Genomic DNA, 22,819 nt, shown 5'->3' with positions numbered 1-22,819 from the left:
GCAAAATATCATTAGGGATAGTACACTTACTAATTATTAACCTTAACCATTGTCAGGGTTTTATTTTTTTTTAATGCTATTTATACCTCGGGAAAATAGGCATATTTTATAAATAATGATAATAATAATTACAGATTATTAAATCAACACACCATAGTCGTAATATTTTTCCATTTGTTCCATTCCCGATAAAACTATGCCTACATTTTTTTCTCATTTAGCATGGCTACGGGACAAAAATCTACATCATCCTCGAAACATACATAATGTATTATAAAGTCATAACATTATAGAGTTTTTGAAATTTAATTTAAATATAAAATATAACTAAAAAAAATCATAGCAATACAGAAATAATATTAATATTACCAAGTCACATGTTTCAAATAAACGCGCGCATTAACTCTGTGTAGCCAATTAATAAATAGATAATAGACTTTTTCTAAAGATTTTTTTTGTTGAATAATTTAAAAGATTTACTAGTGATATCCATTGAAGGCAAGATCGAAGGGGTTGAAAAACAAAATAAGTTTATTTTCTGTATCATTTAATAATTTTCTTATCAATGAAAATAAGAGCGAAGGAGTGCGACGAAGAATGCTGTATTGTTTAGGATTCCTTCGCATTCACTAAAAACGATTGATTGTCACTTGACATCACGACATTGACATTTCGTCGCAATTAAAAATTAAAAGTTGCCAAAATAATAACATGAATAACTTTAGGAACAATTTTAGGCAAATTGATTTACCTAAATCACTATGTACCTCATAAAACGCAGTCCTGATTTCAGGACTTTGCAAACACTTATTAGATTTTACGGGTACTCACAGGTTTTACATTAGATATGTTATGTGATTTTACGAAACCTAAATATTCATCCATTTTTTCCAGTGTATCAAGAAAAAGCCACTATGAAGTTCTCAATTTACGTAAGAATTGTACAGATAAAGAAATTAAGGAAGCCTTTATTAAGATGAGTAAAGAAGTAAGTCAATTTCGTTTTAATTTCCTTGGCTGAGTTGGCAAATAGATAACGATTTAAATTTATCTCAGTTTGTGACATAAGAGTGTATTATTTGAGTTAAATATGTATACGATACTATAGGGTACAGGTTTTAGTTAAGTATTTAAATCATAATCAAAACTTCTTTGCGTGTTATAATTAGTATAGTTTTTTTATTCCCAAGAAACTGCTATAAGGCGGTTAATCTAGTAGCCATGATTTTAAATAAAATGAAATATAATTGATCTTTAAATGAATAAGCTGAGAAGCCTTAAAATATCACAAGTATGTAAAGTATTAGCTCCCTTGTTAAATTATGTTTCTTAAAATACCTACTTACTTTTAAGTAGTAAGTATTTTTAAAAACAACCAATCAATTATTTTACTATTATCCATTAATGTACGTATTTTTTAATACAATTCTTGTTAACAAAATCAACTACCTATTTACTTGCCAGTAATCAATGCTTATTATTTCAGTTTCACCCTGACAAAAACAAAGATGCAAAAGCCCAAGAGAAGTTCGTTCAAATTGTTGAAGCTTACAATGTGCTTGGAAAGCCGTCCAGTCGTGCACAATATGACGGTATGAGAGAAGTTTTTACCGGACCCTCACCATATGTTTACAAACCTCATGTACATTACAAGTAAGTATTTAATGCTTCAATCGATGTCCTGTATAAAATTATGATGCAAATAGATAATGCAATTTACTATTTTGTGAATGCTCTTTATTAATTGCATCTTTAAATGATTTAGATGAATTTCTCAGGAATTTGATATTATCATATTATGGGACAAATAGTCTTACGAAACACTGATAGCTATTATTCAGCTTTTGAACAAAATAGTGTATAGTGCATTAAAAAATTACTAACAGGATAATGCATATTTATAGATATAAAACTTTTGCGGGGTGTAGAAAAATAATTTTCTTTGTACTATATTTAACATTGAGTATTAGTATTGCAGTAAAAATAATTATTTAGGGGACAGCTTGAATACCAATAGCAGAAACCTACATGTCAAATTGTTTCAGCTTCATAAACCTAAGCAAATTGATAGAAATAATTCATTTTGTTTTTAATAATAAGCACCAAATGTGCTGTTATTTTTATTTACACATGTTTAAGTTTGGCAGATTGCCATTTTTCAATCAGTGATACCGAACAGGCACCATTTGAGATATGTTTTTTTTCTCTAATCTATTAATAATTGTATACATAATATTCCTGGCAATAACCAACTAAAGACAAAACTCCTTTATAAGGTCTGCCAAATTCTTTAATAATCTTATTGATTTGCCAGATTTAGACACATTTAATTCAAGTTCAACCCTTTTTAAACACACTTAATCTAATGATTGCTTTGAAACAATTCACCGACAGTTTTAGTCTTATATCTCAACATATTCCTTATAGTTTTCTTACTCAGTTAACCTTTAGCATACAATATACTTATTGTTTAGCAGATATAGGCAAAATTAAACAAGTATAATTTATTATAAGTAACATGCAAAAACTTGTAAATGGTAATATAACAACTATATTACTGTTTGATTAATTTATAATTTAGTAAGATATTGTTTGATTTCCTACGAAAATAAAATATAATATCTAATACTTTGTTAGTATTTTTTTAATCAATATATGTATATCACAGTTATTACTTTCTTCCTTATTAAAAATAATTTTGGCAATATAACAATGGGTTACAAAAAAAATAAATGATTGCTAAAGTGCAATCAAATCTGCCACCAAAGTTTTGAGAAAATGAGAAGATAAACTGAAGACTAGTATTCTCAGTTGCCAAAAATAACATCAAGGTATAGTAAGTGTATTTATACACTTACTATAAGTTGGTGCAAATTGATAAATGGAGAGATAAACATTAGTTAATTATATCTGTTACAGTTTCAGAAAGAACCCACAATACAGTTACTATGACAGCACTGGCCAATCACAGAGTGCGAAAGCGAACGCAAAATCTTACTATGGAGTGGACGGAATAAAAAAACTGCCTAATTACTACATCATTTTGATATGTTTTGGTGTTGCATTTATTGGTGTGGTGTTGCAGATTTACGTTATCAGGTATTGATTTCCTTTTCACACTATATTTCTCTCTAAATTTTCTATTTAAAACAATGTGTTAAATTCTATTAGACCACAACCTGTTATCGGAATAGGGTATTATGTGGGTTCCAAAATTTTCCTTCATTTCCATCATCACCATTGAATGTATATGTGTTATCACGAAATACTATTGTGTTTAGCCTTAATTTAGTCACTAATTATCAAACATTGTGGGACCTGTCCAGCTGTAGTGCAGTGCAATTCATGGAGATTTTTTATTAAATTCATATTAATATGGCCTTTATATACAAAAAGTTGAAATTCCAGGTTGCTAAAAATTATAATATTGCAAGCTCTTTGTGTATAGGGTGAGTTGGTACAAGGATTTATGTATGGTTCATAAATGTAAATAAAATATTATTCTGGTATCATATATAATATGGTTTATTCTCACTGAACTAGTCTAAATGGTACAATTAACTGGTAATGGTTATGAGGACATGTGAAATGGTTGATTATCTGAATTGATTGGTAAAATTACTTGCATGCTTACGGACATTGCACAGGGCATTGTCTACATTCAATTGTAGACTAAAATGAATATACAAAGAAATGATACTTACATACTTTAAAATAATATCCATTATTCTTCATACTGTTCCAGAAATACGTATGTACTACAACAGAGACAAGCCCAAGAGAAATCAAAATATTTGGCAGAGGAGTTGGACCGGGTTCGTTCAGCAGCTCAAAGTAACGGGAATGAGGTGAATGAAAGAATAATGAAATTCTTTAGTAAATAATATCATAAGTACTTAATTAATTTAATAAACCTTAAATAATACGAAAGACAATATTTTAAGAGTTGTATGCTTCAAGTAATTAAATTTGCAGTTTTATTTGCTAATTCATGGTAATCGCTATATATTATTTAAAAAGAACTTCATTTTTTTGTGTAGTGCAAAAGTAGTTGAACAAATTCTAAACTTCAAATAGGCTATACATATCAAGTTTCATTATTATTATGTTGTAATTAAGTAAACTACATTTATTTTATTTTGTAAATAAGAAAAAATGTTGGTAAGAACACAAAAGTTTATAGGCCATTTGAAGGTTAAAATTTATTCAGCCACTTATGTGGATTACTGCACATAAAAAATGAATTAGACATTTGTATTTATATCCCTTTATTCTAAATTAACAACATTTACATCAAGTATAAAGAAGATAGTTCTGTTACATTTTGAGCAAGCCTGTGAAAATAGAATCATATCCTTTTGCTTATTTTTGATAGTACCAATAGTGATTTTATTTTCTTTTCTTTTTAGTTGCAAACACGTTTGCTTTTGGAAAAGATTGTAACAGCGGCCAATCCAGCAGTAGCCACAGCGTCGCTTGGGCAGGCATTGGCAAGCGATAAAAAGTGATTTCTTTTTATACAATTTACAATTAGTACAATTTTATATATAAAAACTCGGGGGCGGATTCAGGAAAATTTTGGGCGGTATATTGCGACTGTGATTGCATTTGACAAATAAGCCTCACCATTTTATATAGCAAATTTGTTAGCTTGTAATTTAGTTGTCTTTGAAATTTATTTTATTTAACATTCTTAGTATAACGATATTACGATACGACGACAATAGAATTTATTTTAGTATGACAACGATAGCGCCGGAATCCTTTACTCGTTATTTCTGATTAGATATTTTTAATATGTTATTAAAGCACAGGTTTTCAGTCTATTTAGATTGGCATAAAATGATTAATAAAATGGTCATGTCCCCCTCAGCTTTCTCCTGAATCCATGCCTGTATTCAATTGACACACACCTACAGTACAATATTGTAATATAGAGTAAAAGTATATATGTTTTTGTAAATCTTTTCACTCTTACAATATTTGTAGGTGATAGATAATTTAGACGCCTTTTAGTAGAAAACAATAATGTATATACATATTAATTAATGTATATAATTACAATTGAAGATCTGTTGTATTTTGGGAATATGTTGAATTTTATTGAATTATACAGTTTTAGAAAATTAATGTAGTTAATTTATTTTAGTGTAAACTTAGGTATGTGATGTGTATGTTGAAAGCAGTAACACCATTTTTATTCAATCTATTGACGAGGTTTAGGTCTATCGTGTCTTTAACCCACGAATTTGGCAAACCTATGAAAATGATAATTTTTTTTATTAAGACCGAATAATTGATAATAATACAGTCGAAATCAATAAACGATCCTAATTGCTATCGTCGGATCGATCTCGAAGGTAAACCAATTATAGCTAGACAATTGTAAACATGAAAAAAATATTGAAACATACGCGAGACATATTAAATTAGTATATAAGTAGCAACGCTGGTTCCGAATTCCGACTACAAATACGTGTGAAACGGTGTTGCTAACTATGAATGTCAAAAAAACTTTATTCTGATTGGTCCATTTTTGGATCGATCTGAAAATTATTAAGTTCGTTTTTTTAATTCGGCCATTCGATAAATCGCGACTGCATTATACTATGTCGATAAATTACTAAAAAGTAAAGATATTTAGAAAATTGTATTAAATATGCGTGTTTTCAGGGATACGCCGGATGTATTCATCACAGATTATGAAGTAGACGAGGCGAATGATTACGGTTATGATGTTTACATGAAAAGTGATCTAAAAGTGCTATCCGATTTACTAAATGATATAATGTCGTACATAAGCTGAAGTTTGTTATATAATCACGTAATAAAAATCGTTCCAGTATTTTATATCAAGATTTCAAAGTTGGTTATTAACAAAATGTGTTATAAAATGATGTAAAAATAGTATGTTTTTTACATGTTTGTTTTTAAATTATATCTTATGAAATGTATTATAAAAGACCAAGGTCGTAGCCGTATCAGCGTTTCAGTGATACGGGGCCCCCGAACTTTAGGGGTCCTACTTGCCTCATATCTATATTAACCTAAACGGGCACCCTGCCCTAAAGAGCCCAACATATTTTGATATGTAATTGTAATAGGGCATATTTAAGGAGACATTTTGGAACACGATTTTGAATTATGTTGACAGTTGTAAATTCAAAATCTTATTTATTAGCTGTGCCACGAGAGGAATAAGTAATAGTCTGAGGTATACAACGATGACTTTTCTTTTGGTATTTTACTTTCAACGTGTTAGGTAAATCTTACTATCACGGATGTTAATGAACGATTCAAACCACATTTTTCGTTCGATCGCGAAAATGGACCAATCAGAGTAAAGTATTTTTGACATGCTCACAAATGACAAATTTTGATTGGTTTATTGGATCCGATCGAAAATTTAAAGGACATTGTTCTGTGCCCGTACATAATTCGCCCAGGAACCAACAGCAATGTAAAAATGTTTGTAATATTTAGAATCAATAATAAATTCTCATGACATATTATTTATAAAACGGACAAGCTGAGGTATCGTATTAATCCAAAAAAACGATGAGATTTTGAGGTTATAATTGATAGTAAACATTGAAAGCTTTTCAATGTTCAAGGTAGATTTATAGTCCTGTCATTTACGCTTTAAATATGCTTTTTATTGATATAAGTACCTATCTAATATATATAAGCCCTAAAAATTCATCACTATGTAGGTATCTGATTATTTCTTACTTAAATCAGGCTATTTTAAAAGACTTGATTCATATATTTTTTTATAAGTAAAAAGGTACCTAATTATGTAGTTATAGTATTTACATCCTCTAAGAGTAACCTTCAGATTTTTTTTTTAAATTGTGTCGCTTATTGAAAGCGCGATAATCCCGGAATGCCTGGAAAGCGGGATTTTTGACGTAAGCAAAGCAAGAGCAAGTGCAATTATATTTATGAACTTATTTAGGTACCTACATAACAACCTGAAACTAATTGGGTCTATTTCATCATCTCTCTATCTCTACATAAAAATACAAACCGACAAGTAGAGTCTCGCTCTAATTAGGATAGCTTATAGCATCATATTTTGTTAGTCATAGTTCATGACTGACGAACATTTCTATAAATATAGTTGTGGTTCATAATACGATCCTCGTTCTAATTAATCCAGGACTGAATGCGTAATGTGGAATACTCTCAGTATAAATTCAAGGCTTGCGTCACCTACACATACTTCAGGCTCTTGATGGTTTTTGTTAGACTGAATGGTGTAGTCCTGATGGATTGAGCTGACGGCTTGAGCTTCGTTTTAAAAATAATTTAATATTAAAGTAGATACATAATTTAATGAGCTGGGTTGACGTTATGAGATTTGGATGTTATCAAACATAGATAATAATATTGTCTATGAGAATCTAATAGTATTTTTCATAGAAACATATTTGAGAAATAGTATTGATAGTTATAATCGATAGTATTTCTTCTACCTGCCTTATTCTAACCCTATGTGGAATCAGCACAACACAATGGTATATACAAAAACAATACAATAATCTTAATCCTTGCCATTTAAGGTGGTAGCTCAAGGTCCATTTTCATACATTTTGTTTCGGCTTTAATCTGGGTAACTAAACAAGTATTGGCAAGTAAAGAATTTAAATTCACGTCTAGTTAGTGATTAGTTCTCGCAGTTGAAGAAAAATGTAAAAATAATTAATAATCATGGATATTTCTGCCTTTAAAATTTCGTCATATTAAATTTTAAAGGCCGAAATATCCATGATTATTAATTATTTTACGTTTTTCTTCAACTGCGAGAACTAATCACTAACTAGACGTGAATTTAAATTCTTTACTTGCCAATACTTGTTTAGTTACCCAGATTAAAGCCGAAACAAAATGTATGAAAATGGATCTTGAGCTACCACCTTAAACCGAAAAACAAATAACATTAATACAATTTCCGAAAATATGGCGTACGATGGGCTACCTTATCAATACAAGATTTTTTTTTCTAGCCAACCTTTGCAAGGAAAGAAACTAAAACCGAATAAAAATAGTAATCTATGTACAACAAGAAAATACTAAATTAATTCTGAAACATATTAGCAATATAAATATACTAATCTATACTATTATATAAAGCTGAAGTTTGTTTGTTTGTTTGAACGTGCTAATCTCAGGAACTACCGGTCCAAACTGAAAAATTCTTTTTGCGTTGGATAGCCCTTTGTTCGTGGAGTGCTATAGGCTATATATCATCACGCTATACCCAATAGGAGCGGGGCAGTAATGGCTAATCTCAGGAACTATCGGTCCAAACTGAAAAATTCTTTTTGCGTTGGATAGCCCTTTGTTCGTGGAGTGCTATAGGCTATATATCATCACGCTATACCCAATAGGAGCGGGGCAGTAATGGCTAATCTCAGAAACTACCGGTCCAAACTGAAAAATTCTTTTTGCGTTGGATAGCCCTTTATTCGTAAAGTGCTATAGGCTATATATCATCACGCTATACCCAATAGGAGCGGAGCAGTAATGGCTAATCTCAGGAACTACCGGTTTCAACTGAAAAATTCGTTTTATGTTGGATAGCCCTTTATTTGTGGACCGCTATAAGCTATATATCATCACGCTATGACCAATAGGAGCGGAGTCAGTAATGGCTAATCTCAGGAACTACCGGTCCAAACTGAAAAAATATTTTTGCGTTGGATAGCCCTTTGTTCGTGGAGAGCTATAGGCTATATATCATCACGCTATATTCAATAGGAGCGGAGCAGTAATGGCTAATCTCAGGAACTACCGATTCGAACTGAAAAAATATTTTTGTGTTGAATAGTCCTTTGTTTGTGGAGTGCTCAAAGTTATATATCATCACGCTATGACCAATAGGAGCGGAGCAGTAATGGCTAATCTCAGGAACTACCGGTTTGAACTGAAAAAAATCTTTTTGTGTTGGATAGCCCTTTGTTCCTGGAGTGCTATAGGCTATATATCATCATGCTATGACCAATAGGAGCGGAGCAGTAATGAAACATGTTGCAAAAACGGGGAAAATTATGAGTTTTGAGAGCTTCAAAGAGTTAAAGTTATGCAACAATGATGTATGACGGGATTGTTTCACTTAAAAAGTTCTAAATAAAATAACAAAGTCCCCCGCTGCATCTGTCTGCCTTAACGTGTTAAACTCAAAAACTACCTAACGTATTAAGATGAAATTTGGTATGGAGACAGTTTGAGACCCTGGGAAGAATATAGGCTCCCGGGAAACTACTATTTTTATAACGGAAAACTTTAGCCTGAAAAACTTTATAACGCGGGCGGAGCCGCGAGCAAAAGCTAGTATATATATAATTATGAATTAATAAAAAAGGTGGAGAAAAGAGATAGGGTACAAGGTAAGAGATAGGGTTTTTTTGTAAATATATGTTTGTAGAAACAATTGGGTGTAGGTTTTACAAGAGGCCGCTTGCGTAACGTCGACCTTTTCAGGGATCCAATGTCTAAAGAAGAACAAACACAACGAGTTATTCTTGAAATTGTTCAAGATACTACAAGTCCTTGTTCCATATAAGAGGCACTAGATGGCCAAACCGAGGGGGCGCGCGCGCGGCGGGGATGTTTACCTAAAAATAAAACAAAATTACTCTCGACAGTAAACAATATATTAAGGTTTTTCAAACAACGTTTTTATGTAGACTCTATCGTTCACATGCGGTGGTTCTGGCACTATGATAGGTCGACCATCCATGGTAATATCTTTGTATAAAGCGTCGTAATAACACGTGAAGCCTAGTCTCTCAGCAGACATCGCGGAGTAGGCACTCGATGTGTCCATACGGAGTAGACGGATACCTCGCTGTTTTGTGGCTTTTCTGTAATATACAAACATTATTTATAAATGGACATGGACATTTGGAGAGGATGGATGATAGGAGACTGACAAAGAGGGTTTACAAGGCGAATAGGGATGGAAGAGCCAGTAGGGATCGACTGAACCTTGGAATGTCGTATATCTGATATCCTTAATAAAGGCCAGGTCAAAAGTACCCGGAACTGACGGGAATGCATGAAAAGAAAGAATGAAAAGTAGCAGTGACCCTGTTATTCACGCAAGATTAGGATAAAAAAATATTTTCATAGACTAATGTTCTTACTCGGTCACCCTAACAAGTTCCTTCATAATCCCACGCCGTCTCCAACTGGGATCCGTGGCAGCCACTTTTACGTCCACAATATGCTCGTCATCTGGAAATTGTTCGTGTAGTTTAGAACCTTCTTCTCTTCGCGCTAGTATGTACAATATCCTCTTGAATTTGGGATTTTGACACCTCTCAGCTTGGCTTAATAAGTTGTCGTCGTCTTCCTGAAACCAGTGTGATTTGTTATAAATGCGATAGATGGCGTTAGTACTTAGACTTGAAAAAACAAACTTAAATTGAAAAGTTGATGAGTTGCAAATAAATGTAACCTAATAAAACTATTAACAGAGAATTATAATTAATAGCTAGATTCATAATACTATCTATATGTATATCACCACTTATAATATTATTCGACTTCGACTCAAGTCACATGAGGCAGAAATAATATTGCCGAAAAGTATCTACAGACTCTTTGTTTCTTTGTGGTGGATTTCTCAGAGATTTTCCAGATGTTGCATCGTAGATTTATTTGGCGGTTCCAAAATTGAATGTGTTAAAGTTAATTCTATTTAAGTAGGTACCTATTTGATTAACGATGAATATTACCTAAAAATCCTAATAAAATACAAATAAATAACGACTGGCAGTTGCAAAACTGGGCGATTTATTTAAGAGACCGCGAGCCTCTGACACATCCACTAAAGCAAACCGTTTTGAATGTCAGCCTTTTTACAAGGGTCTAGTACCCAAGTCATTCCTTTGACCTTGCTGTACCTATCTGCAGCTAAATGACTAAGCCCGTAGACCACGATGACTAAACTAATTCAAAGATGACACCATCGCGAATATAATACTCACTACTTTTAAAGGGCATACTCCACTAATCATAACACCTATTATGTTTCCATCAGCATCGATTGCTTTGAACGACAGGCCTTTTAGCATAGACTCTGAGCAGTATTCTTCTAATTCTGTACAGGTTTCGTTTTCGCACAATCCAATTGCTTGGTTGAGGGGTTCGTCTATGAAGAATGTTCTGGAAAGAAAAGAACATGTTATTTTTTAAATAACTATCGTTTGTAAAAGTCCTGCTATATATTTTTCTGTGATATAAGTAGCCAATATCGTTACTAGGGTCTCAATCTATCTTGATTCCAAAATTTCATCGCAATTGGATCAGTAGTCCAGCTGTGAACTCGTAACAGACAAAAGGACAGAGTTACTTTCGCATTTGTATATAATTATGGATACATTTCAGACTAAATAGTAAATCCATGATGGCGTGTGTTAGTTTTTTTATTCTCTTACTCGTAAAGTGTCTTTGTGGAACCAGCAGCCAATTTTAAAGCTGGTAACGCATTCTTCTGAAGTATATGTAATATGTATTAAGCAAAGCAACATTAAAGTAACACTGCCAGGACTCAAACTCCGAAACACATGAATGTGGTTCTTCAGAAATCTCACCTCGTGGAACAATAGTTTGTAAAAAATAATAATTTTGGATATTGTTTTACGTTGATATTCTATGAGCTAGTTGATCGCTGTAGACTTGACCCATTCCTCTGTAGACACACGTCTACAGCGTGGCTATCATTGTGAACTTTTTGCTATAAGAAGGTAAACCGGTAACTGCTGAGCGAATATTATGTCATACTTGTTGACCGGTAGTCAAGCAGGTAAAGTGTTTGCTTAAGTATTTGAAGGTACATATGGATATAAATCTAAGATCCTTAGCAGAGGTAAATAAATTGAAATGGTTTACGTCAATACCATTATCTATTAAGTGTTATTTATAATCGATATAGCTGTGTCTGTTATCAACTTTTGTTTCCGAAATAATCAGATTAAAATTGCTGATTTTAGTTGTTGGCTACTAAAAATATTGCAGTAGAAATAAACTGTGGTGAAAATAAAGCTAAATTTTTTAAATTTAAATATCACAATATAACGGATTAAGTTTACCACCTGAACCTCCCCAGTAGAGAAATTTACAAAAAACCTAAAGAGTTGGTTGACATTATTACGTGAGCAGCGTAAATATAGTCATGAATACTACTTATTGTAAATATGCATATATAGACATACATCTTAAACTCAGCATTTAACATTTAAAATACGACAAAAGGTACTTAACATCCAAAGGTAATGTAAGAATGTCAAGGGTATTATACCTTTTAAGTAAATCCATGATATCATCGGCATCTTCTTTCTGTACCGGTGCTATCGTGTAGCCAGGTTGAGACATTGTTCGCAGTTCGATTTCTGACAGAAAAAACAATAAAATTACCATACATAAAAGTCAATCATTGCAATACGCGACCTACTCGATTCATGTAGAGAAAGTAAAAAGGTCTATCAAAGCTATGGAAATTTTAATGCAATTTGAAATCACGCACCGGCTGTGAATTATTGTCGCGCAAATTAAAACACTAAAAACTGCTCTCGAAAAAACTGTTACGCGGCAACTGAAACAGTTTTCGTTCTCCTAATTTATACTGCACTAATTAAAGTTCATTGAAAATGAACTCATCCTGTTAGGTAAACGTAAAATTTAATTGGATGCAAAGTAAATGAAAACTAGTACTCGAGTTCTTGTTTCACCGCTTCAAGTGTTTACGTTTTTGAACGCGATCCAATTAGGAAATGCTGAGATTGAAAACACACTTCAATAACGAGATCAGTTGCGGTGGAAGTCTAATTATGAAGTTTTGAAATTAGAGGTCCAAAGAATGATGCTTTCGATGGATAATTTAAATAAGTGGGAGAACAATATTTTCGAGAGTGTTTTTAAATTCAATATTGATAGGAATAAATATTATGAAATACTATAGTACTTTCTACTAATATATATATTTTCGTATCGGAAGTACTGATATCGCTGCTATTTAAATTTAGAACTAACAATAACCATCTAATCATTAATGTTCAACACTTCAATCCACAGTGCTCTACTTCGATCAGCAAATATGTGCTATAACAATATTATTACAAAATAATTTTATAGTTAATAATTTCATTGTATCATTAATCCTTCGTATACATTTGACTCATAAATAAAGATTATATTAATTGATATCGGTACTCACCTACTTAATCAAACACAGATCATTGCCACGACGCCTTTTAAATAAAAATAGAACACTATATTTCTACTATATTTAATACATCACTATAATTTTTAATACTTTGAGGATAAATCGATAAGTTGAAACGTAGTGGACGCTCACGCGCAACTGATGTAGGTACGACATGTGCATTTACATAATAACGGTGAAAGATAAAAATACGATGTTTAAAGGCTCATCTACACTATAGGGCTTTTGGTCCTTTGATAATAATAGATTTATAAAAAAAAAATGCAGAGATAAGAATTACGAATTGGTCATGTTAAAGAGCAGAATGTGCGTTTATGTTCAACCAGCGTTAATTATTATAATTACCGAAAATCAATTGTAATAAATATTTGAAAAACTGTATTACTTCAACCCTTCTTCGTGCGGGATAAGGCCATTTAGAAGCACAAGAAGCAATTTCATGTATGATGCCAGGATTTAACAATATAATATATTATATGATAAATGATACTGTAAAAGTTGGGATTTATAATATAGAATTCAGGTGCGTGGTAGTCAAGATATTTATTACCTATATATTTCTGTTTTAAATACGATTATAGGTATATTAACAAATAACTAGTCCAATAGCAGTTGTGTTGTTTACCGAATGCAGTCCTCTGAATAAATAAAATTACATTTGGTTTGTATGTGTGTGGCTTTAGCACACGTGTTTAACAAATGTTGACATTTTTTATCTGCTGGGCTTGGTTTATCGCGCAATATACTCTCCAATAAGCTGGATGTTACAAATATTTAAAGAAATTTAATTGTATACGCATTGTTTGTTTTTTTGCGCAAAGGAATACTGCTAATTATGATGTCAATCTTGTAAGCATCATATTATTTAGCCAGTGGTTGTAAAAATAATTTACTCAGCACATAAATGTTCTTGGGGATCCTCAATTCTCATTATTATGTTTTGACAGTAACGTCATATCGTGTCAGTGTGTGTCATTGTTTTTATAACTGTTTATGTACACTAGGCCTAATATAATTTAACATTGTACACATGAGTACACGGAGTGTGTTGTCATTACGGTCGTTGATCTTTTGTTTTTGTTTGTATCACAATCATTATTTAAGATTTTGTTTTTACAATATATTTGTGTTAATGGTTGTAAAACTTGGCACCACTGATAAGTGTGCTTTGAAGAATGATTCCTTTCTGGTATCCAAATGCCGGTTCCTTTATCTTTTCTTAAGGAGCTTGGTCTAAATGTTGGTTTAGACGTAGCTCTATAGGTATTTTTGCAATAGGTTCGAAGGGGACAGCATGAAGTAAAAATCAAAGAACACCTACCTAACGTAAATTGTTCAAAAATAACACAAAGCAAGTTTATTTTTCAACATATAAATTTACTGTAACTTCGGATAATATATGTCTGGTATCTTTTAATTATTATATACCTAAGAATCACTCACACCGGATCACAGACGGCTCAAAATGTATTACCAAAACCATTATTTGCGTATATCTTAGTTTCAGTGAGCTGTAAAATATATGGCTTGCTACAGTTTGGCAATTTTTATCTCGTCTACAACGCGCACGTTCTGTGCGATAATCTTAGCTTCTATATTCTTATTTATTTATATTAAAAATCTATTAAAACGGCATTAATGGTAACATTAACTATGTAAGATCCAAAGTGGGTAGTTTTAAAAACAATAACTCTAAGGACCAATGATGAGAATCGAAATTTGAAAATCCAATTTAAAATAAAGGGTAGGCGCCTAAATTAATCGTTTAGATACTATTTTGTTTACTGCCCACGCAACGGTGAGATTGCCGCTATATTTTTGACATCTTAACTTTGGTATTGACTCGCTAAGAGCTGCAACGAAATTGGAAGTTTTGCGCCACTTTTCATCGACTGCCTTGATTCGGCATTTGTTTTGCTTGCTATACAAATAACAAAATATTATGTATATTTAGTCCCTAATCCACCATGCTGGTCTAGTGCAAGTTGGTAGACTTTACATACCTTCGAAATTCCTTCACCGTTAAAACGAATGATAATTGATTAAATATAGAGACGGAAAAGTTGGAGGTGGGTGTCTTGGGATTTGAACCTGGAATTGAAATCGAAAACTTGAAATCAGACATTCTCGTCAGACCGTTCAATTGTCAACTAAGCTATCATGCTTCTTTGGTTATTATTATTAGGATTGAATCTTTCGGTAATAATAAGCTTGAATAGATTAGTGATTATTATTTATCTCTGCACCAACCTTAGGTTGCCTGGGAGAGAATGCCTTTGGCATTAAGTCGGCCGATATACATGTTATGTATGTGAAGTGCAAATAAATAAATAAATTAACGTTGCTTTATTGTTTTAAACTACATATTTTAATATTCAAGAATCTTTATGCTACGCAGGCGGTGCGGCATGCTAAAGCTAAATTCCAATTTTTTTTTTGTTTCTTGTCTCACGGCTCTTGTTAATGGAGTGGATAAAAGCCAAAGATTAAAATAAGACATTATTTGTATTTCCGTATATATATTTATTAACGTTACCTTATCTAAGGTTTACATTGCACGATACTGAAACATTTTGACTACGGTCTACAGTTAAATTGACGACAAGTAGACTTCTTCACAAAGCGGAATTTATAACAGATACCAATAAATTATAATTCATGAATCCATTTAATAATACAGCTTGCTAATACTACATAAAAATAAGGAACTATAAAAAAGAACCCTGATACGTTTGTGCTAGCAACAATGTAAATGTTATAATTGCTATAAGATTTTTGTTAGGCGTTATACACATAAAATATTTTAACTGGAATGTAATTACACTAATAAATTAATTAATATAAACTTATGAAAAATGTTTACTTTGAGAGCATTTATCCGGAAGATGGTACGGAGTTGAAAACTTTGTAATGAGATTCAGATATTATTTACATTAAAACTTTGGAAACTCAGCAATCTCTTTTAGAGTAAATTAAAATTTCCAGATTTTTCGTAAGAAATAACAATCTAAGTTCACAGCGTCTTATTGCTGATTATATCTTTACGATCAAAAGAGACAAAATAGGTAATTATAAAGTAACAATTCTAATTTCTGCTACATATTATTATCTTACATTTCATTACTAAAGTGTAAAGTTTTAATATTGTTAAAACTTTAATGTTCCATGGGAAATAATTATGCTGAAACATCTACAATTTGTTAACACAGAAGACACAAATAACTACACTAGTCACTACATCTTCCCATTGAGACTTATCGGTGAACGTAAATATATCCTTTATTGTTATAACATTAAACACTTTTAATTGTTTTTAGAGCTTGCACACATTTTGAAAAAAAAAAAGACTGCGCGCTATAATTTTTAGGTAGACATTAACAATTTGTTTTAGTTAAATTTAAAACTATACCTAAAATCATTCATCATTTTTTAAAAGACTTAAGAAAGCCATTATCTTCAAATTATAATAAATAAATAAAAAAGACAATATTTTTTTTTAATAAAAAAGCAAACTGGACAAAATATCCTTAATGTGCGCAAGCTCTAATATAACAGGCATCTAGGTCTAACATTACAACTAGATGCACAAGTTACTGGTTAACACGTTTAACAAATGCCAATATCTTGACATTTATCACAGGTACATTATGTGCATTAAATTAAACTAAATTATTCCGTGTCTTAAAGTTAATTATTCACAGGCTTCTTCTGGACTGTATATCTGAAACAAAAATAATTAAAGATTAGTACAATTTAAACAAATGACTCGGTATCAGGCTGGAGTCTGAAATTTATGCCCGGTATGGCGATGAATCTCTTCCTATCATGGAACGAAATTCGCACGGCGAAAAATCAGTGTACCAGTTGCGTCTCTGTCTACCCTTTTGGGGATAAAACGCGTGTGTAAATTTTACTAAATCGGGAATGTTTTTTATAAGTGGTATTAATACATCTTCTAAACAAGGCAAGTAAGCAATGTCTTGTATTCTATATCTACTCTTAACTATTTCAATTGGCGTGGAAATTGCAGCTGTTTCCCGTGTTCTATCGTCTCTCAGGCTAATTCATCTACAAAAATAGTGGTAAAGTTCTACCACTCACTTTCCTACTACCAAACATTTCGCCTAAAAGTTAAAAGATATATTTAGGTTTCTTAATCAAATCTAAATTCACCATTTCTTCCTTCGAGCAGCAATTGAAAACAGAGAAAACAATGATAACAATCTTATCATTAACTACGCAACTGACACCGTTATGTAATGTAAACAGTACTACTATGCAATAAGTAATTGCCGCACGAGTGCATATAGGTGCATTGATAACATTATTGACAAGATGCGCAGTAATTTCTGAAGCAGATATATTATGTGCGAAATGTACTAGATTTAGTTCTGTATTTTGCAACTTTTATTTGTATTTAAATATTATTTATTAAATTTTCCAGCAGACTTAAACTACGATTATAATAATTAAAATACTATAATTTATAGCTATAATGTAACAAGTAAGAAAAACTCAACATGTATATAATTTAATTTTATAATGATATCAAGCGTAATTTAATTTAGAGGCGTTCACGCAATAAGTTTTCTTATGCCAGACCATATAAGTCTTATATCAATAAGTGCACTTAACTTCTTGATGATTATACTTATTGATAAGGAACATTTCTATAACCCGGAACAGATATAACTCTATTTACCTCTAGTACTATATTTTACAGCGAAATTATTTAAAGTTTCGTAACAATTTGAGTTTGTTTTATCAATCATGCTTTTATCCGTAGTTTGGAGCATAAAAAATAATATAATTAATATAGATTATAGCGAATGACAATACTTTTATTTTATCACAATCGTATTTGAAGTCTGTGTTAGTGGTTTATCTGGGTTAAGGTAATTACATTGGTACGTGATTCACGATGAATATTGCGTATTTATCTTTGACCGATCTATCTGCGTTGCTAGACTTCCTAACTACGTGAAAGGTTCTAATACAAGGTTCCTCACTCTCGTTTCTAGTTTTGATTGGCCAGATAATCATCAATTAAACTATGATACGATTGTAATTGATTTAATTCTGGTTTTGAGTGTATTGCATTCGATTCAAGAACGTTTTTAGGCTGAAAGGCGTTATTATTGGGAAAGCTTGTTAAATAAAGAAATTGCCAAGTAAACATTTTTTTTTATGAAATAGACGACCAGTAATTAATTCGATAAGTAATCAAATAATTCATAGCTGGGGATACTCTACGGGATTTTCCTATAATGTACCATTAAATTGATCTCCAACTCTCCTCATTCAAGTACTAGCAGCCACTTAAAACAGAGTACAGGTACATGAAGAACTTGTACTCTGATTTTTCACTTTATATTTTGCTCTACATTTGTAATTTGATCTCAAGAACGTGCCTGTGGCGGGATTAGCCTGAGTATGTCCAGTTTCAAACAGGTCAGCATAATTGTGGTGACCGGCGAGGGGTAATCTTTTATCTGTCTACAATCTGGATCTTACCCGTATAAAATGAAGATAAGCCACAGATCATTTACTCACTTTATAGCTCCTTAATGTAGACACTAGCGTGGAGGTGTGGCGGGTCCGGTTGTGGCGCGAACGGCAGGTCGGCGTATTGAGTCCTGTAGATCATCTTATAGCCGAGCCTCTCAGCCGCTGCTGCGGAGAAAGCCGATGTGGTGTCCATGCGAAGTGCGCCTGCGCCGATCGCTTTTGCTATGCGTCTGGAATTAAAAAGCATTTTATAGTCTTCCGATGGTTTGGGAGGAAATATTCTTATATTTATTGTGCTTCTGATTTAGCAATGAAGGATATTTTATTTTCCAAACTCGAGCCATTATATTAGTTCGTTCTTTAAATTGTCTTGAAAACTTTGCCGTGTTACTTTTGTGGACGAATAAAAAAATGTTTTCGTCATGTTATCTAAAACTTCGTTGTTTACAAGAAGTTCGTTTTCTTCTATCAATAAGAGTTCTATAACATCATGAGACTTAACCGATGTGATTATACATTATTATAAACACATCGGTTAAGTCTCATGATGTTATAGAATGATGATGGCGAGATCTAATTTTATACCTTTGCATATTCTTTTGACACTTTTATAAGACTAGGTTTCTATAAATGTTATCTATTATAGTGTGTAATTCATGGCAACGTGAAACGGTTTCACAATTTCGCATCCGCCACCTAAAACCTGCAAGATAATTGACGTAATCCCCATTCCACTATCAATTTATAACACATTAATTTGTTATAATTTGTCTTGTCGACGATTAAAATCACGATCTATAATTAAAAAAGAAGTATACATTTCAATAAGGTAGTTAAGTGAACATTTTATTTCAATCGTAAAGATACTGATTTATTCATAATTGTGTACGTGTTATTTAACCCTGTTTCTACGCTATTTATTGTGTATTGTAATTGAGATACAGGTTTTGTTTAACTAGCGGAACGTTTAACACTTATAATGCAGGATTGAAATGTTTTATATAATATCTTAATATTATAGGTATATGTATATTGATTTTTTATGTTTATGCGAATTTTAGACCTTTAAATTAAACTCCTCCCGTGACCACGACGACTGCAAATTCTTCAAAACGTAATAAAATCCGAAAAATAGTTTAATTTTAATGTATCAAATGTTTAGTAACAACATATCAAATATAATAACTTGTAGACTTCATCGACGATGTTACATTCCCAAAGTAAACTTATAAATATCTATATAATTTTTAGTTTATTTTGGTCTTTGAAAATTTCTTTATTTACATTAGAAATGCTAAGAAAAGATTTCGTTCTTGCTTAATCGAATAATATGTGTTTTTGGGTGATATTTTTTTTAGTTCTTAGTAATGTATAGTTGATTTTATCTAGAACAATGAAGTTACATTGTTGCACGTATGGAAAACATGGTTAACGTAATATGGGTTAAAAAACCTTCACGCTATGAATAACATACACGCACAAAGAGACGTAACGTTAATTTGACACTAAGACATGACAAGAATGATCTTCACGTCACAAGCAATGTAACGAGAATGAATTCTTTAACTAGTTATTGTTATATACCTAACAATAACTAGTTAAAGAAATAACAAATAAATTTTTTTTAAAGGGAATACGTTATTATAAATATATATAAAAATCAATGTTTGTATGTTCCTCTCTATGCGTTTCGAATCTATTAATCTGAATATGATGGAACTTTGGTAGTGTTTCCTGGTAACGCTCGCGACGGTTCCTGGCCCGAAATATCTATATATAAATTATAAATGAATATATTATTTCTTCGTTTTTAATAAAACTTTATGATTTCTTTGAAAAAAATAAATATTTAAATGAACATTTTTGTACATACTTAGTACAAATGCTTTAATATTACTTTGACATATTTCATTTATCATACTTTACATCTTATACTCCTTATTTCTTTATACTTTACGTGGCATTGCAACGCATGTGGTTATAGCTAGTCTTTAATTAAAAATTGCATCACACTGGATTGTATACTTAAGACGTGCATTATTAAACCATGCCGTTAGACATCCTTATAGGATATTAGACTTAATATTAATACTTATTTTGATCAGTCGCGACATTTAAAATATAAAATATATTGAATACAATTACTTCAAGAAATTTCTTATAACCTTTTTAATCCTCAAATTGTCAAAAGATAGGTAAAGGATGCACAAGTGCCTAAATGACGTCACAGCCATTATAATGTAATGTGTATGAGGGAGATAGTGAGTCGTTTTTACCATGTGGCGATTACAAAATTTCTTCAAATACTATAAGTATATAATTCTGACTTATAGAAGCATATTTGTAGTAATTATTATTTTACCTAAATTTATCAGCAAATTTTCATGTAATTTTTATTTATTCTCTAGATCCGTCTTTAATATTTACGTGTACAATACATCGAATTAGATAATCTAAAATCTACATGACATAGTATTTTCGACTTTATCCTTATCACACCAAGGCTGTCGATGTGTTATTTACGTTCAAGTGTAGTAATTACGGAAAATTTACTCCACGTATGACTAGGAAGTGCAGATTGATGACCTGCTGATGAATATTAATTCTTATTAAACGAACGACATCAGTGCGGATGACCCGATAATGATCATCGTGGCTGTGATTGCCGATTGTAATTATGTAGGGATGGTTAGGTCCGGAACATGACTCCGTGGAATCACGTCACTCGCAGAACAGGAGGGTGTAGGTTCATTATTGCTGGTGGTAAGAAGCTTGTATCTACCCGGATAGCGACAACCGCACACAAGGTCATTTTATTTATCTTTTTTAGTTCTTTATATTATGTTATTAGCTTTTGCGCGCGGCTCCGCCTGCGTAAGAAAGGTTTTCCGAGATAAAGATTTCCGTTATAAAAGTCACGCTATATATTTTCCCAGGTTAGAAACTAACCGTTTACGCAGCGCAGGCAACGAAAAATTTCAAAAGTAATAAATTTTCCCCGTTTTTGCAACATTTTTCATTACTGCTCTGCTCCTATTGGTCATAGCGTGATGATGTATAGCCTATATCCTTCCACGAACAAAGGGCTATCTAACACTAAAAGATTTTTTGTTCGAAGCAGTAGTTCCTGAGATTAGCGCGTGCAAATAAACAAACAAATTCTTCAGCTTTATATAATAGTATAGATTATGTAAATGTCATAATCATTAATTTTTATGTATTTTTGATTTTGTTATTGTTTGTACAGTTTCGTGCATAATCAATAACTTGCTTAATGCTCCTTCACATTAGGTATATTATGTCATATATCGTCGAATATTAGCAAATTTCTAATACATTTACTGTAAAGGCAATGACGTGTTCGTAGTGTACCGCTTTTCGAAGAAATAATTTTCTAAATTTTTTTTAGTGCTTTGAATGACGAGACGACCTTGTCGTTCTCTTGATGGTAAGTAATATGATCGCCCATAAACAGTAGAAACACCATCCAACCTTGAATATCAAAGTATTGTTTGATATTCCACTGCGCTCGCCATCCTGAGACATGAGATGTTAAGTCTCATTATGTCCAGTAGTTACACTGCCTACAATGTCCTTCAAACCTTCCGGTTGTTCCCACAACAGTGACTAGACACTGCTGCTTGGCGGCAAAAATAGACTTTGCGGTGGTACCTACCCAGGCGGACTCACACATATGAGACACCTACCACCAGTAAAATACGTACATAATTTACGGATTGATCAATAGGGACAAAGATAGTGCTTATACAAAAAATAAAAATGGAGGACACTCGTACACATAGCGATAACAATTAGAATAATCATGACTATAATATTAAAACACATTTTACTGGTGGTAGGATACATTTTATATCCGCCCAGATAGCAACCACCGTACGGTGTTAAAACCATAGTGGCCCAAGTAACTGTATCGCGTTCCAGGATCAGCCTGTATATATCCGGTTGCAACAGGCCGGCATAATTGTATAGACTGCAGAGGGGTAATCTCTCGTCAGTCTAACTTTCTATTAGATCACTCCACTTACCATCAGGTACAGAGGGGTCATTTTGCCGTGG

General features: G+C 32.1%; 3 protein-coding genes across 6 annotated transcripts in view; 1 reads left to right on the top strand and 2 right to left on the bottom strand.

Annotated features, from left to right (window-relative positions):
* The first annotated feature begins 620 nt into the window (after positions 1-620).
* LOC115452411 (dnaJ-like protein 60) lies at positions 621-5,130 on the top strand. The gene is made up of 6 exons (XM_030180930.2): positions 621-823; positions 895-988; positions 1,487-1,653; positions 2,920-3,099; positions 3,746-3,848; positions 4,410-5,130. Exons 1-6 carry the CDS (start codon positions 762-764, stop codon positions 4,506-4,508), a joined length of 705 nt encoding a protein of 234 aa, XP_030036790.2. The 5' UTR covers positions 621-761; the 3' UTR covers positions 4,509-5,130.
* A 4,510-nt stretch (positions 5,131-9,640) lies between these two features.
* LOC115452451 (dopamine N-acetyltransferase) lies at positions 9,641-13,413 on the bottom strand. Of its 2 annotated transcripts, XM_030180996.2 has the most exons (5): positions 13,226-13,413; positions 12,311-12,401; positions 10,998-11,175; positions 10,152-10,360; positions 9,641-9,869 (listed from the first exon to the last, which is right to left on the bottom strand). In XM_030180996.2, exons 2-5 carry the CDS (start codon positions 12,382-12,384, stop codon positions 9,662-9,664), a joined length of 669 nt encoding a protein of 222 aa, XP_030036856.2. In that variant the 5' UTR covers positions 12,385-12,401; positions 13,226-13,413; the 3' UTR covers positions 9,641-9,661. The 2 variants fall into 2 exon arrangements, with proteins under 2 accessions (XP_030036856.2, XP_037293342.1); XM_037437445.1 differs by lacking the exon at positions 13,226-13,413 and having other exon boundaries at positions 12,311-12,472.
* A 2,323-nt stretch (positions 13,414-15,736) lies between these two features.
* The window catches only part of LOC115452434 (dopamine N-acetyltransferase), a 93,016-nt gene continuing 85,933 nt past the window's right edge, over positions 15,737-22,819 (bottom strand). For all 3 annotated transcript variants that reach the window (XM_037437444.1, XM_030180977.2, XM_030180985.2), the window contains exons 5-6: positions 18,788-18,972; positions 15,737-16,955 (exon numbers count right to left, since the gene is read on the bottom strand). In XM_037437444.1, the coding sequence (XP_037293341.1) occupies positions 18,789-18,972 (184 nt within the window). In that variant the 3' untranslated portion in view covers positions 15,737-16,955; position 18,788. The remainder of the gene's footprint in view (positions 16,956-18,787; positions 18,973-22,819) is intronic.

This window comes from Manduca sexta, chromosome 11 (assembly GCF_014839805.1).
Source record: "Manduca sexta isolate Smith_Timp_Sample1 chromosome 11, JHU_Msex_v1.0, whole genome shotgun sequence".
NCBI classification, from domain to species: domain Eukaryota; kingdom Metazoa; phylum Arthropoda; class Insecta; order Lepidoptera; family Sphingidae; genus Manduca; species Manduca sexta.
The sequence above is the reverse complement of the archived record's forward strand: the minus strand, read 5'-3'. Positions and strand labels throughout refer to the sequence as shown.

What these genes read in the sequence shown, in the direction of transcription:
- LOC115452451 (XM_037437445.1), bottom strand. Translation starts at nt 12,429, where the DNA reads ATGGTAATTTTATTGTTTTTTCTGTCAGAAATCGAACTGCGAACAATG. An exon ending in GAGTATGCCCTTTAAAAGTA is followed by an intron (nt 10,361 to 10,997) that starts GTGAGTATTATA and finishes CACTGGTTTCAG; the next exon opens with GAAGACGACGACAACTTATT. An exon ending in GAACTTGTTAGGGTGACCGA is followed by an intron (nt 9,870 to 10,151) that starts GTAAGAACATTA and finishes TGTATATTACAG; the next exon opens with AAAAGCCACAAAACAGCGAG.
- LOC115452411 (XM_030180930.2), top strand. Translation starts at nt 762, where the DNA reads ATGTACCTCATAAAACGCAGTCCTGATTTCAGGACTTTGCAAACACTT. An exon ending in TTATTAAGATGAGTAAAGAA is followed by an intron (nt 989 to 1,486) that starts GTAAGTCAATTT and finishes TTATTATTTCAG; the next exon opens with TTTCACCCTGACAAAAACAA. An exon ending in AAACCTCATGTACATTACAA is followed by an intron (nt 1,654 to 2,919) that starts GTAAGTATTTAA and finishes TATCTGTTACAG; the next exon opens with TTTCAGAAAGAACCCACAAT.